At 33.5% G+C, this 14,085-nt stretch overlaps 2 protein-coding genes across 7 annotated transcripts in view; one reads left to right on the top strand and one right to left on the bottom strand.

Moving 5' to 3' along the window:
• LOC117161108 (uncharacterized) overlaps window positions 1-10,717 on the top strand; it is a 101,123-nt gene extending 90,406 nt beyond the window's left edge. For 5 of the 6 annotated variants that reach the window (XM_076623887.1, XM_033342373.2, XM_076623886.1 and 2 more), the window contains 2 exons: window positions 213-412; window positions 818-5,201. In XM_076623887.1, the coding sequence (XP_076480002.1) occupies window positions 213-412; window positions 818-899 (282 nt within the window). In that variant the 3' untranslated portion in view covers window positions 900-5,201. Of the gene's footprint in view, window positions 1-212; window positions 413-817; window positions 5,202-10,058; window positions 10,216-10,312 lie in introns of those variants that run through there. The other variant, XR_013059926.1, reaches the window with a different exon arrangement.
• On the bottom strand, window positions 5,292-13,592 carry Naglu (N-acetyl-alpha-glucosaminidase). The gene is made up of 14 exons (XM_033342386.2): window positions 13,479-13,592; window positions 13,214-13,377; window positions 11,502-11,680; window positions 10,713-10,931; window positions 9,437-9,664; window positions 8,880-8,943; window positions 8,674-8,819; window positions 8,152-8,236; window positions 7,913-8,062; window positions 7,425-7,567; window positions 7,178-7,337; window positions 6,699-6,889; window positions 5,888-6,273; window positions 5,292-5,605 (listed from the first exon to the last, which is right to left on the bottom strand). The coding sequence occupies exons 1-14, from the start codon at window positions 13,558-13,560 to the stop codon at window positions 5,490-5,492; spliced, it is 2,313 nt and encodes a 770-aa protein (XP_033198277.2). The 5' UTR covers window positions 13,561-13,592; the 3' UTR covers window positions 5,292-5,489.
• Between the last annotated feature and the right edge of the window lie 493 nt (window positions 13,593-14,085).

The raw sequence follows: 14,085 nt of genomic DNA, 5'->3' as shown, positions 1-14,085 counted from the left end.
TCGCGTGTGACGTTTTTCTCTGATTTTCTCACTGTTTCTACAAATCGTCACGACTCTATTTCTGGTGCACTAGCGCTCAGAAGTATCCGGACGCTTTGGCCAATTTGTAGCAACACTTTAACCGATTTGTGACACGGAATTGATCGTTCTGAAGAATATATTTTTGAATAATGTTATTTTCTAATTGTCAGGGATTATTTTCTGATGTTTAGAATCCCTTCCTGCCGAAGAAAAGTGGGAAAACAGCGGGTACCGATGCAACGGTGGATAGCATAGAACTATCCTCATCAGGAAGAGCCGAGGAGACCTCACCAGGGAGGAAAGCCATAAGAAATGCAAAGTCGGAACGATTTCAGAGAACGGGCAGAAGCAATTCCGCGCCAGATTCTTACGATTGGCAAACAAACGGCAGGTAAATTATTCACGATTTAATCTTTTCGATATCTTAGCTCCAAGTTCTCCAAACCTGATTGATTGTGATCCAAAATTAATTGATTGTTCTTGAATGATGGTATTTTATATCAATGTTTCCTATCTATATATCTCTTATTTAATGACTGTTCTGTTTTATCGATCTAAACTGGATACATTTCACAATTTTCGGGGAAAATTTCGTGGTTGTACTAATTTACGCCCTTAATGTATCTCATAATTGGAAAGGTTATAGTTGAAACAGTGGTTCTCTATCTCTCAAGTTATCATTTCTTCGTTTAGCTTAAAATACAACTGCATTTATTTATAAAATCATTGTCCCAATTTTATTGAAATGTATGATAATTTATTATTTTTATTTTCTCGCCTGTGTTTTTGAAAAAAGTTTCAGACAAATATCCATAGACAGTCCTCTGCCTCCGGTGACGGAAGCATCCAGCCAAGAAACGGAGGTCGAAAAACGGTGATATCTTTAAACAAATCGGATCAACACGTCGAAGGAAACCACGATCAACCAATCGATTGATGAACACGGTATGAGCCGACTTAACATTCGATGATGTAGTAATATTAACTAGTGCAAGATTCATATTATATTTTCGACTTGGAACGTTTCTTTAGGATTTTGAACAGCTAGAAATTATTTAAAAAAATTTCTTTCGATAGTCGTTGTTCCAAAATACTTTAATGGCACAATTTTACATAAATTTAAAAAAACAGCGAAAGTCTTGAAATAGCTTGGAAACGGCTACTTTTCGCGACGACAGTTCGTTTCAAAAACAACGTGTCGCGAATATTAAAAATTATAAAATAATTTATCGATCATGTACCAAACCGATTACTCGGCTGTACGATTTAGAGTCGACAGACGGCCTGTTTAGAGGCGGCGTGCATTTGTGAATTCGCCTTAAACTCGTCAGACGGTACTTCCTCGATTTGTGAAACCTGAAAGTAACGAATTTAGAAATAACTCGTTGCTACAGTTCGAAAACAGCTGGAGAAAAGACAAGCTGAAATTAATTTAAGGAAACGCTATGAAACTGTCAGCGTAGACGGTCAAATTAACGAAAATAAAAACCAGGTTGGACTATTCTCGGCTGAACCAAATTTTCGAACGTAGATGTAAGAAGGAACTTAAATATATGATAGATATATTTTCAATTGTCTGTTAACCTCTTTGGATGATGTTCATTTCTAGTCTTTAAATAGGTATGGTATTGTAAAACATTTTTAAAATACTAATTATCTTCTGTGTGCTCTTGAAATGTTATAAAATATTTACAAAATTACTTCTGTTTGGTTTAATAAATAGCAAATAACTAGGATACTACAATATATTCTTATATGAATATTTATGTATTTGAAATATTATTGGAAATATTTGCGAAGTTACATTTTTCAAAAATCTGAATCACCACGATCAGTGATGATACTTCATTGCGATTTAAATTAAAATTCTCTAAATTTTGTTTTGCATTTTTCTGTGATTTTAATCGACTAAGTTTGAGGACTACAATTGGATTTAACAATTAGTTTATTTTAACAAATTAATTCACACACTATACTTCAGTAAACTAATTTTTAAAATAAGAAAATTAGCCCAATGATACAAGAGATTTCTAAAATAGAAAAAGTTTTTCTCATTTGTACCTCCAATTAAAAAATAGGAAGTTCGTTTAAGTTGTAAAGGATTTGGTCTGAAGAGGTTAATGAGACACTTGGAAGCCAGATGGCGTTTTACTTACGAACTTTAACTAATTGTAAGTAGCGTTAGGTAGAGGGCGAACTTTGCCAGCTGAATGCTGATAGAATTAACCGTATTTTCTATCCACGTTAGAACGTAAGGGGCTCGAAAGAATAGCCTGTTGAGACAACGACATCGTTTTAGACTCACGTTATCACGAGAATGGAACATTGATTCTCGGCCAGCTTTTTTATTTCTGTTCTTCTGTGATGTAATCGTGCACATTTTCGTACTTCTACGTGATTTAAGCGATTCGATAAAAGTCTTTTTCGTAATACACGGTTTAGGTATCGACGTTCCCAAAAAAAATTGTAATTCTATGTTCGTTTTAACCTCTATTCGTTATGAGGATGACAGTTCCTTTACGTATTCTTATTTAAGTTCTGTAATATGTAGTTTGCTTTTGTGTATATATTTATCCTCGAAAAATTCAACGCGGAATCGGGAAGAACGATCGTGCGATCTTTTAACGAAAATCACAGCACGTTAACCCTCCTGTGTTCTTTGGGCCATTTTCGACCGAACATTGTGTTCTTCTATCGTTAAGAAATGTTTGATTTTGAGAAAATTGAGATGGAATCATTATTAATACGTGGAAGAATTCGACGATTGCGGTAGGATTAATACGCAGAATGTCTCAGAAGCATGATCATATAGCATAATAATATTAAATATAATGAAATTGAAAGTACCTCTTAAAATTATACCATTTTACCTAATGTAATCAGCTGATCGTAAGATCTAACCTCGAATCGCAAGATCGTCTTTCCTAGTACCAAGTAAAACGAAGCCACGAACAAATTGATGTGACCTGTATATAAAAAGAAACTTAAGTCTCGCGGATAGTGCGAAGCACGCGACCAAGCGAACATAACCAAAGTCAGATTCGTGATTTCGTTGGACCTTACTGATATCCGGGGGACCACAAATGTGTATTTGAATTTAATCGATAACCGTCGAACCTCACGACCGGATACATTCGATGATCATATCATGTCCTGATCTCACGAATTCTCCTGAAACGACAGGACTCACAAACATGCCCATGTTGGCGACTAGACATCCGTTTCCTGGTGTTATCAACGTTTATCAGTAGGCTGCGGATTTTTATGCATTTGTGGACAATGTGAACATACAAAAATACGCAGAATGCACGTAATATATACAAAAATACATATAATATATAAAATATCTAAATAACCGTTAATAATAATACCCGTTGTTTAATAAAAGAAAAAAAAAACAATTCTGCTGGAATCCTTAGCTCCCATTTTTTCAATGATATTCATAAAAATATGAATTTGTATAAATATTCGCAGTCTATTTATTAGCAAGTAACAGTAGCTGTAAGAGCAAAACGACGTCAATAGATCGTCTACCGATGGCTAATATTTCATTTATTCGTAAAATTTTGAAATAATCTGTAGTGCAGTATATATTTTTATAAATAGATAGAAGAATGTGACGAAGAAAGTAAAACTACTTAAAATTGTAAAATATCTGTTTCGATGATATTGGTTGATATAGAGGATGTTTCATAACTGTGAGGCAAAATGGATGACGAATTGTTTGTATTTAAAGAGTTAAACTTCAGATCGCGCTGCATTCGCACTAGGAAGATCTCAAAGGAAGACATGTGGTGCATCGGTAGGCCTTCTGCGTCTAATTGTTACGGGTATGTGTATAATAAAAAGACAAGAATCTTATATTTACGATATTTCTGATGGTATGTAATATTTTGAGCTGAAGAATTTCATCTAATCTTACTCTAAACACAATTTGCTTTCTATGTATCAAAGCTTACACTTTCTTCCATCTTGATTCTACCCTAAAAAATTTTTGAAATTTTACCTCGAAGCATGATGTAATAATCTAAAAGCGAAACAAAAAAAGAAAAAAACACACAAAAAAAAGATAAGAATTTTCATCATTATCTCCTCGTGCTTAGAGAATTTCGATTTAGATTACGATTGAGAATATTTACAAATTTTCCACTGATCTCGAATAAAAATATTACGTATCCCCAGAAATATTTCTCGGACCGTCCCGTCGTCGATAAAAATCTCCTAAACGTTATTCAATGTCTCAGGTTTCGATGACATTTTTACCCACGGCGGTACATTTTCGTGTATGATAATGGATGTATCTCACACGTTACGAATATTCTTACGAAATGCACAAGATATTTTGTACTTCGTATTAGATGCGCACTATGTTTCTTAATCTACTTGTAATAAAATAAACCAAATCACGTGTAAAGTAGGATTGGCCCTCAATTGACAGTCAATTTCACTCGACGAGTTAGATTCCCAAACAAAAGCAATGAAAATATCCAGTAATTCATTTAGAGACAGCTAAATAGCTTATAATCTAAAACAGATAAATCTCGAAATCTTTGAAAGTCTATTCTAAATAGAGTAAATCGTAAATTTTCCATTTGAGGACGAGAATATTTCAAACGATCGTCATAAATTGGCCAATTGAGGGATCGATTATCGACGATCGTGTTCGTGATCAATGTCTAACGCGAAACAGAAAGATCGGTCGTTGAAGCCGCGAGAGGTCGTTAACTGACGCTGTGACCAAATCCAACATGGCGATTCAAGTGAAGCGAGAATTGGCTGACGTTTTCGACTAGTGTATTGATTTTCTCGACAATCAATCTCATAGACGATTTTGGTTCGTTATTTTTAATAGACGAAAGAAAAAACAGTCGGTCGGTCGGAAGTGATTACGTTCAGTCGTCTACTGCCATAATATTGACCAGTGAAGACGAGCAAGGAGCGAAGTATATATCTATGTAGTACTTTTATCGATAATTCACGGGTCTAGCCGATGTACTTGGTAAAGTGGACAGGTATTTGTGAATCGAGTGTAACTCCTTTTTATATAATTCGTAGGCAAATTTACGATTCTCCCCCTTTTTGCTCTCGGCTCGAATCTGTCGTTGTTGTTTCCAATTCTGTAATTTTATTCGACTGTTGTAGAGTGTCCTTTTGTCAATAATAACGATCTTTATAAAGTTCACGCTCCGATATTTTAACCATTGTTCTAATGAATATGAAATGAAAGATTCATTGGCATTCATAATGAATATTTTATGTACAATTTTTTAAACATCCTGCATACATATATACATACATTTCTTTTAACTATTACTGGCATATGGTATTAAGTTTGTATGTTTTCTTTATGAATATTTGCATTTTATCATTTACAACAATATTATTTTTTACTAACAACTTTTAACAATTTTTACGATGAATGTGACCAGTAACAAGCTTAATCACTTCGAACGATAATAATTGAAATATTACATTCTTCCTTTGTCTTTCATAATATTTAAATATTTCATGGATCTGAATACATCGAAAATGGACGGTTGATACCATTTAGATAAAATTCGCATTGCTATGTCGATGCAATCCCCTGTGAACAAAACGTTTCCAGGTTCAAAATTAAAGTACTGTAAATTTGAGATGGCCAAAAAGTCTGATTCCAAACTTCCAGTATAAAAATTAGCGATTTCAATATTTCAGAGCTAACAATTTCTACATTCAAAAGCACGGTAAAAGGAAAGCTTGACCCTTAAATTTCTATGTTAAGAAATTCAGATTTTAAGATTTAATATTATAAAGCTCTGGTTGAAAAATTTCAGTAAGAAGAAAAAATTCAACTATAAAAATTTCAGGATTACAAATTATCTTATACCTGTCGCATTTGTTGGATAAATTTTTCTGGAGAGCGTAAACGGTTTTTCAACTTCTTTGAAAATCCGTTCGTTGATCCTCGTGATATTCAAGCTCGTTCCCTTTGTTAGACTAGTAGTAAGCCCATCCAGGAAAATAGCCCAGCGAGGTTTAAAATAATCCGAGACAATTCCTGACCACTGTTTGTTCGCGTAATCTCTAATCTCTCCTCGTGGCCCCCACAGAGTAATCTGATTCCTTGCGTTGTACTCGTACAATTTCGACTCTGCATCATCAGTAGCCAGATTTTTCGCCATTTCTAGCCATGTTCCCAATAAAAAGTCTTCACTGGATGCTAAGATGGCTTCGAGGTCATCGAACAGTTCCAATAGACGACCAGCTTGCAATCTACATGTATGATCAATCATAATTTTAGAATGAATCAAAAACATTTTCAGCTTAGGGATCTTTATGCAAATTTATACCTTTTTAAGTAAATTAATTCTTTAACATCTTTTATGAATATTTTACAGATCCCCAAAGCTGTTTTACGTTAGATAGTTTACATGTGTATTTCTGCATATTATACAAATTCTATTTTTACACTTTTAAATAACGCATAAACGCATAAAAATCCTTAATCTAATAATTAATAATATTGAAATGATACTCTTTGAAATTTGATGAATTATGAAATTGCTAGAATTTATCTAATATCTATTGTAGGTAGGTGTCATGTACTATCTGTTGTAGGTAATAGAGCTTTCAATCTATGATCTACCGAAGATAATAGAACGTTTAATCTACTCAGTAATCTCAAATCCAGAACTTACTTGAATGTTGTCACATCCTTTTGATTAAACGATTCGACTAAAACAGAGTAAATTTTATCCGCTTTTAGTTGAAGAGCTTGTCTAGTTATATCAACCACATCATGTCGGTAGAGGGTGCTGTTTTGTCTTCCATGCCTCGCTTGCAGGAATATGTACCAAGTAGAATAGAACTTCTCCGGATCATACCAAGTCTGTGCAATGTCCCATATTATACATATTTAATAAATAATTGAAAAGACTAGATCATTTTTATAAGAGTTAACACAACGTTGGCTCTTAATGGGTTGATTGAACATTATATTAATTTTCTAACCGGTTCTGGTTATTAAATAAACTTTTATCGAAATTGTATACATGAAATAATGATTTCCTCTATGTTAGCAGAACTTTGTTCTCTTTTAAATTACGATAGCTGCAGCTTTGGAACAGTATAGGGAAAAATCTGGTAGAACTTCAAAGAGAATAGTAATTAAGCTCACCAGTCGAGCGAGATTCAAACTCGGTCGCCTGGTAATCACGTATTTCCCTCTAATTTTCGAAATGCCTCGGAAATTGTATACGGTACTACCCAAATTCTTCCATGCTGCAACCGCGTACTCATTCCATGCTCCATATCTTCGACTAGCATAATCTTCGAACCTGAAACAGTGAATATTACAATTTATGAATATGTAATTTTGTACGCGATTATTTTTCTAATGAAAAAATTAATAGATATTTGTCCACCAATTATCCAAATTGACAGGTTCTTGACGATAAGCCATCTCGTTCATCAACTCGTAAATAACATAATTTTGATTTATGCCTTCTGGTGTCAGACCTGTCCCGATCATTGTACTTCCTTCCATGTTTCTTCCTTCGAAAACTCGCTAAAAAACAATCGGTAATCACGCAACAAAATTATCTCATTGTTAGTTAATCGCGATTGAATTTTTTTAATGAAAAATTCAATTTTAGGTAATTAGAAAACTATCACAAATTAATTTTGGACAGTTAAGACTGAAGAAATCTTCCACTCTTTTCAAATGTTAAATATCTTTTAGTGTTGTTTTGCTATATAATTCGAATCTTCTTTTTACACGTGTTGAGGTTATGTAAGGTGGTAAAAGAGAGCGCCATTTTGTGAACGAACGTTCAGAACATGGCGTACGTGCACCAGTGATGAAATTTGAGAGTAAAAGATTGTAGAGAGTACATTTTTGTAGAAAACTTACCCGATTAATAATTTGAGCAGAACCAAACATTCCAAGAGTCCCGCCAAAATTGTGCAACATGCACCAAATAAATGGCTGGCCATAATAGGACTTTAGTTTACTGTATAGCGGGAATTGTTCTGATTGAAGGTCCAATACTATCAGTCTTCCCTAAATTAAAAGCCGAGGATCACAAAGAAGATAAGTATTGTATGAGCTTTTAAAACGTTCATTCAAATGTCTGTTTTAAGCATATTCACCAATGGGACTGAGGTTAAGAAAGCCTTTATTCTCGGCTCTGTCCAGAAGACAGCATCATGAACAAAGAGCCATCCTTGCATTAACCTTGAAAAATAATTTCACTTTTATGTATCGGAAAATAGTTTCAAATTTCGTTATAATGCTACTTTGTATTTGCTGCAAATTATCCCATAAAAAATATTATTAATGTAATATATATCTACACATGCTACCGACTAAAAGTTTGGAATTATTATGTCTTCCAAAGATTTCAAACATTTTACAAGATTTCAACTCTGACTCTTGGCAGCTTAACATCTGCAGAATTAATTTCCAACTAATAACTAGGAGAAGTAAGATATCAGTGAAATGGAGAAACCTATTTTAAATTTTAAAAACCTATTTCGATTTTCCATCGAAGCTGTAAATTACCAATTATTATTATTAGATTAATAAACGATTACACTAGTAAACTGTTAACAGATTATTAATATATGTTGATATACGTTAGTATATAATATTAGTATAATATATCGTGATACCATATCGCTTGTGGATCGACACTCAGCATAGTTTGAAAAATCGAATGTCCTACGTTCCTCAAAAATTTCAGTTCGCTGGTGGGGGGTTCGTTTTCATTGAAAGTATCGCAATTATATATGTGATCGGTTCCAAATTCCTTGATATACTGGAAACCACGAACACAGAGATGGAAATATCCTTTGGGAGAATTTTAGATTTCACCTACCGTTCTCAAAAATTGATCTCCAATTTTATGAAACAGGGGATCTGTAGGTTCCAAAAGATAAGGGCTGAAAATAGATTTATATCTTCATTCAGAAATAGTGAGGTATAGCATAAAAGTAAGAAATGATAATCTTGACTATGTTTATAGTGCAACAAGAGTGGAGGCTTAGCTTATCATTTTCTCTAAATAACAACAATCCGTTATCTCTGAACGATAAGGCTGCAAGTAAGCAAGATTTAATCGGTGATACAAATTGAGTAATATATCAATACATCTTATCATTGATTAATTAATATTATGTATATCTAGATCCAAAATATCACAAAGCAAATATTTATTGTTTCTTAACTATTTTATTATCAAAATTTCGTTTGCTTAGACGAAAGAAAAGATGACAGTTTATCGCAATTTTTTATTACGATCTGAAATATTAAAGATCAAGTAAATGCTACCAATAATTGTAAAATTCAATAATACGACGATAGATATGTAACATAAGATTCAATAAACGTAGAGTTGAAGTGATGTCAGAGGGATGAGAAATTTTTTTTTCTTACCAACAATATTTGTCCGAAAACGAATTCCATGTCGCACTTTTTGTCACGTTGGCTTCTGGAAATAGTCTGGGAAAAGCTCTAGGTACGTGCCCAGTGAAAGCAGGAAGAACAGGGATTATTCCTAATTCCCTCATCCTTTGAAGGATTCTATGCTGCAGTTGAAGCGATCTTTCGTGCCAGCTTGAGGTTAAAGGACCACCAAAACCTCGAATGTTGCCCATTCTAGACCTAATTAAAGGATTAGAATGAAAATTGCATGGAAGAACAACTAACCAGTCGTTTAAAAAATTGCGGTAGATCAGTTTCTCACATTTATTAATTCTCCTTTGGCATTAGTAATTAGGAGGCAATTTGAAACTAATTTCGAAGATTGGAGACTTTGAAATTTTTTTTACTACAATTTTTAAATCAATTTTTTAATACAAAAATTAAGTTTCAATAAAAAGAATTAGGAGGTAATTCTAAAACATTAAGATGTTAAGTCTTCCCCATTTTTCTGCTGATTTTAAATTTTAATAGATTTAGCACAGTTGATCTGGACCCATTTTTTTTTTTTTTTTTACAAAATCAAGTTTCTGGCAAAAATAACGAACTAATTTCCTATTCTTCCATCTTTTTTAAGTTTCAGACTTGATGGTTGAGTGGAGAACCAAGTTTCAGATAGCCAACAAATGATTGAAAACTTAATAATTTTCATGATTGAAGAAATTGTATAAGTAACCATGACATATAGAAAATTACAAATGAAACTTTGGACCTATTGATTACAATAAGTCAAGGTAAACGGAGAAAGTGTCTCTTCAATGATTCGTCAAATAGATAATCCTTCCAAAATACCAGAAAGTTATCGATAATTCTACAATGTTTTTTGTTCAGAGGAAATCAACAGTTAAATACAAGCAGATTTTCTAAGAGAGATAAAGAAACAGATAAAGAAATGTTTCATCAATATACTGCAGACGTTGATGGATTTATAGAAGATCTCAAAATTCAGAAACTATAAAAATATAAAATATGTAAAATTATTCATTATAATAATAGCTACAGCTCCCATTAAAGCTGAAATAATAAACTTTATGACTGAAATAAGCTGCTACTCAATTTTCATATTTTTGTGTATGTTCACAAAGATATAAATTTGCATAAATACCCGCTGTCTACCTATAAATGAGCACCTGCAGAATTCATTATATACTTCAGAAGTATACTTGGAATTATGTTACGAATGTCAGGATTCGACCGCGATTATTGTAACGGAAATCATTGTAAGGGTTACCAAGGCAAAAATGCTGGCCCGGCAAAGTGCTCATTAATCTCGTCTGAAGTGAAATTCAATTGGAGGTATACTCTCTGCCAGATTGCCTCTTGCCCGTTAAAAGCAAGAGCCAAATTGATTCCATTAAGGGCCATCCAGTCGATGTTTCTTTCCCAGTGATCCCATTGCCACCATGCGAAAGTGTAACCCAGAGTGCATACGTTCTGATAGTACCTAAACCTGTGCAATTCATGGATTAAGTAGCATAGGAAAGAAGCAAATGTTGATTACACGAGAAGGACTAGATAAATCAATTTTTGTCAATTTTCGAATTTTCATATTACATTTAGCGTGACATGGTTGAAACAACAGCAATCTGTTAGGATCCAAATTGAATATAATTTAATGAGTAATTTTAATTTTAATAATCTAACGACTAGCTTTGTGACATTCAGATGTTCTTAAAATATACAATACGTATAATACTAGATCTAATCTAAATAATTCTAAATCTAATAATATATAAATAATTCTACCAAGCCTAATTCAAGAATTAAATAATGTCGAAGAGAAATACAGACGAAGATTACACAGAAGCAAATGGATTTGACAAATGCATTTTTGTCGATATTCTCAAGATGTTCGTTATATATTTTGTCTGGAAACCAAATTGCAACATAGTTTGGTAATATAGGTTTCATTGACGTTGCAGCGAATTCAGCAATTGCTGCTTTATACAAAATATGACTTATCATATTCTTCCCTTGCGGTTTACGAGTGGTTTCATCTTCTTTGCTTGAAACTTCGTACCTATCATTGGACGTGACTTTTACTCGAACATCTGGTAAAGTCTGAGGAAGTTCGATTTGATTCCCCTCCCATGAAATGTGAACGTTGCAATAAGTTTTCAGGTAGTAATGCAAGCCCCAAGCTACAGCCACGCCGGAACTGCCAAAGATCTCCACTTGATCCAAGGAGTTTTTCTTGATCTGGCAATTAAGTTGAATTTGCGGTTGCGCAATAAGTAGATTACTGATTTTTATGCATTTATGGGAATTTTGAAGGCACGAAGATACGAAAGAATTGCAATTCTTTGCTTTTTCGAATACTTATAGTAGAGCAAACTATTGATAACTCTGGAATTACCATTATTATATTAATTCCATATTATATAGTCTGTATATCTGGATAATAGATATACAGGGTGGTTGGTAACTGGTGGTACAAACGGAAAGGGGGTGATTCTATGCGAAAAAAGAAGTCGAAAATATAGAATAAAAATTTAAAAATTTAAAAATTTAAAAATTTGAAAATTTAAAAATTTTAAAAATTAAAAAAATAACGTCAATCAAGACAAAGATCTACAGTGAGATCCGTTATAACGAGACGTGATGAAGTGAAAAATTTCGAGAAAATTCAAAGTCGATTTTCTCGAAAACGAAGCCTCAAACGAAAAATTTGTATTCTATATTTTCGACTTATTTTTTCGCGTAGAATCACCCCCTTTTCCCTTGTACTACCAGTTACCAACCACCCTGTATATCTATATATTTATACTAATAAGGCCATACAGTGTCAAGTGCAAGGTCGAGGTCTTTATCAAACTTGAGAGCTTACGGACACAAATATCTATTCATATTTAGTGCTGTGAATAATTATAAATCAAAACGAGTGTTTTGCATTATTTCTTCGATATTTCCAGGAAAACATTGCTCGTGCCTGGATACGTTACGTGAACTCGTTTTTCTAAAGGTAAATTGAACGCTATAGGGTATCACGAGATCTTACATGGCGAATTATTGCCCTTCTGTAACTGAAATAGACGACAAAAAGGTAATTTTTCAACAAGACCATGCCCCTATTCAAGAAGGCAGCTACTACAAAAACGTGGATCAAGATTTTGAAATAGGATTATTATCATGATCGTCGCTCAATCCTGATCTAAATCCGATTGAGTAGCTGCGGAGAATTCTAGCAAAAACAGTTTACGATCAGAAGAAGCTACCTATGGAAAATATTGTTGAACGTAAAGAAAAGCATAAAACCCGGGTAGATGGATATTCAAAACGAAACTTTAACCGATTAACCGCATTTGACGAATGTACTCGTCACCGCTTGTATTTATCTACGCACTCCACGACCTAATACCACGAGAGATTCCCAAAACTAAATTCCGCAGTTAACTGGTTAAAAAAATTATTGGATAGTGTACCTAACACTATGATTAACGAAAGCAATCAGAAGTAAAGAAAAATGCGCTAAATATTGAACGAGAATTATGTTCTTTTCACAGCCGAGAACACAAGTTTACAGGAAAACGTAATTTCTTCCAGAGTTCAAAAGAAGAAAATTTTCGTTTGTTGTATCTTCAGTTTCGGTTTGTATCATAACATGAAATTATATGAGCGATCCTGTCAACTATTGTTTCGATATTGTGAAAAATCTAGAAACAGAATTGAATTTACAATTATTCACGGCACTGTGCTTATCTGTACACAATTATAACGTGATATACGATTTACCAAGAAGGTATCTAGTCCAGTAGGACCAAGATCAGGATTCACGACCATTAGGAATTTTGCAGCTCGTTCGTGTCCCAATAATCTTTCAGCAACACCTCTGGCAGCCTCAGCCTGCACTTCCGGTGAAGTCTGAGGCTTAATGTGACCCAAAGTGTTCTGAAACGCTGTTCAAATTTCCATTTTTTAATCTTTTCCTATTGCAATTATATTTAACATATTATATGACGATTATAGGAATAGGAGAATGAAGAAAAATTCTGCTTACCGTCTGGCTTTGGATCGCGACAGAAAACTGTCAAAGATCCGGAAAGAAAAACGATGGACGCGAGTAACGAATGGATCAACATGATGCATGAACGTGTCGTGTCTGGAAGACTGAAACTATTGAAAGAGATGGTACTTGTGAACGTATTACTATTTATAGTCTCCCTACTCTTCTACCATTTCTCTTTATCTAACATGGCCTCTGATTACCATTTATCTCCTATGCAATTACTCTCGCGATCATACACCATTCGTCTCAGAGTCTTCGTTCGTATCACTCGCGAAATAAGATTTCAGCTGATCTACAAACTGTTACAACATCCTTCTACTTGGAAGATATAAACATGAAAAAATGTTCATCTAGTTGTTTCAACGGTGATGGTGTCTTGTGAAATTTGTGAACGTTAACTGCTGTTTCTCTAAATCTTCAGCTTTTTAGTGTGTATTGTATTGTCTTTAATAGGAAATTAATTTATATCTCTGTATTAATTTCATATAATATTATATATCATTTCTTCCTAAAATAGTTAATTCTTCTTTAAGGTAAAATCACAAGTAAAATCATTTTCAAACTTAGCTTGGGTTTCATGGAAAAGGAAGAAAAAAGG

Source organism: Bombus vancouverensis, chromosome 13 (assembly GCF_051014615.1).
Source record: "Bombus vancouverensis nearcticus chromosome 13, iyBomVanc1_principal, whole genome shotgun sequence".
Classification (NCBI taxonomy): domain Eukaryota; kingdom Metazoa; phylum Arthropoda; class Insecta; order Hymenoptera; family Apidae; genus Bombus; species Bombus vancouverensis.
This window is presented reverse-complemented; position numbering and strand designations above follow the sequence as displayed.

Coding starts and splice junctions, on each gene's coding strand:
- Naglu (XM_033342386.2), bottom strand. CDS start 13,560: ATGTTGATCCATTCGTTACTCGCGTCCATCGTTTTTCTTTCCGGATCT. Junction 11,681..13,213: donor CTGGACTAGATACCTTCTTG/GTAAATCGTATA, acceptor CTTAATTGCCAG/ATCAAGAAAAACTCCTTGGA. Junction 10,932..11,501: donor AAAGTCACGTCCAATGATAG/GTACGAAGTTTC, acceptor TGAATTGCACAG/GTTTAGGTACTATCAGAACG.